This window comes from Triticum aestivum, chromosome 3A, assembly GCF_018294505.1.
Source record: "Triticum aestivum cultivar Chinese Spring chromosome 3A, IWGSC CS RefSeq v2.1, whole genome shotgun sequence".
NCBI classification, from domain to species: domain Eukaryota; kingdom Viridiplantae; phylum Streptophyta; class Magnoliopsida; order Poales; family Poaceae; genus Triticum; species Triticum aestivum.
This window is the reverse complement of record NC_057800.1, coordinates 609,839,122-609,841,070: the sequence shown is the minus strand read 5'-3', so window position 1 is coordinate 609,841,070 and position 1,949 is coordinate 609,839,122. Positions and strand designations below refer to the sequence as shown.

At 48.6% G+C, this 1,949-nt stretch overlaps 1 protein-coding gene across 1 annotated transcript in view; it reads left to right on the top strand.

Moving 5' to 3' along the window:
- The first annotated feature begins 750 nt into the window (after window positions 1-750).
- The window catches only part of LOC123062569 (probable protein S-acyltransferase 16), a 6,322-nt gene continuing 5,123 nt past the window's right edge, over window positions 751-1,949 (top strand). The window contains exon 1 of the mRNA XM_044486150.1: window positions 751-1,177. Within this exon, the coding sequence (XP_044342085.1) occupies window positions 902-1,177 (276 nt within the window). The 5' untranslated portion in view covers window positions 751-901. The remainder of the gene's footprint in view (window positions 1,178-1,949) is intronic.

The following is a 1,949-nucleotide window of genomic DNA, read 5'->3' as shown; positions in this document are numbered from 1 at the left end:
CTCATTTTACTCCGAATGTAGTCCCTATTGAAATATCTAAAATTACTTATATTTAGAAACAGAGGAAGTACAATATGAAAGAGACCTATCTGATGATGTGTATTTAGTATTCTAAATGTAAATGTTTTTCTCAACAACCATTAGTCAAAGTTTGTAAATTTTGACCTTTCTAAAATTCTATAGGCACTATATTATACTCCTTTGAACTAATACCACGACAAGTAATTTGGAATGAAGAGAGTAGAACATAGTTTTGACATTCAAACTTCATCGGTCAGAAGGGCAATCAAAACCCCTAAAAAAGGCAATCAAAATGACCTTGGCCGAGCGCTCAAGAACGGAGGAAATGTGCTCCTCAAATACATGGGGGCCCTCATAAGTGGCACACGTAAGGTACAAGCATATGACAACTTCGAACATTTTTAACAGTAAGTTTAGTGACACGAGGATGACAACTTTAGTTGTCAAACATGACAACTTTCGTGGGTCAATTTATTTCTAATAGAAACTTGCCGTATGTCACTGAAAATTGTCATCGTTACGTGACTGAAATTTTCATCAAAAACATCAAAACCAAAATACCATACATCTCACATGTGACACTCATCGTTTAGGATGATTTAACTCTGACCTGCAAAGGCCGCAGCCGTGACGGCTACGCGAGCCAAACCCGGACGCCTCCCCGGCAACCACATGGACCGCACGGCGCTCCGGACGTCCACCTGCCTACCAACCGCAGCCCGCGTCTCACTCGCCGCTATACCGCCTGCCACCATCACATCGCACCCACACCGACCCGGCACGCCCTTTTCCCCGTCAGACGCCAGCAAGCTGCTTGCTTTGCTTCGGTTAGCTCGCTGCGCGGCGCCGCTCTCGGCTCCCCCGCGGCCAGGCTGCTCGGATGGCGGGGCGGCCGGGGTACGTCACGCTGCCGATAATCTCGGTGTTCGCCGCGATCGGGTACGTCTACTACACCGCGGTGTTCCTCGCGATCCCCGCGTGGCTGGGGCTCGCCACGGCGGCGGGGGTCGCCAACGTCGCGGCCTACACCGCGCTCGCGCTCGCCTGCGTCGCCGCCTACGGCCTCGTCGTCACGCGCGACCCGGGCCGCGTGCCGCCCGCCTTCGTGCCCGACGTCGAGGACACGGAGACCCCCCTCCATGAGATCAAGCGCAAGGTATGACCGGCCGCCAGCCTCCCTCTTCCCGCACCGGCACCACACCCAGATCCCGCTTCGAAGATGGGATCTCTCCGGTGGCTCCTGTGTCCCGGTTGCCGAATTAGGCCTCAGACATTTGGGGTCTTGGATTTAGATGTGGTAGAACATTACCTGGAAGCAAGATTCAGTGAGCTGGTTATTCCGTCTGTGGGGTTTGGATCTTTGAAGCGGAAGGCTGCTTTGCCATTTTTAGCTCAATCAGTCAATCTTGGCAATATCTCAGTGGGAGGTGGACTGGTGGATGTCCAAGTCCAAGATGGGTCTGACGAGTGTCCTGCTCTGTATCCTTGCACACTGACACACTGTACTTAGTGACGGTTGCAGGATTTCAGGATGGAGTACTTTGCAACCTAAAACAAGGAAGTCCACAAAACAGAAAATGAAAGTACAAACTGTTTACACGATGCCATATAGTTTATAAGAAAAAAAAATAGTAATCAATAAAAACTACAATTTGACATGGCAAGCAAGATATGATGGCATGGTGTCACCACTCACCATCTTTAACTTGCACAAAGAATTCATAGTGACCAAATGTAACACATCAGTGTTTATATCATTAAACCCCTGTTCTGTTTTTAGCTTATCTATCACACAGTTTATTACTCCGTATAACATACTCTGTTCACAAATGTAGGACATTTTGGTAGTTCAATTTAAACTGCCAAAATGTCATACATTAGTGAACAGAGGGTTTAAGTCTTCAGCTCTAAGAGCGTCTCCACTCGCC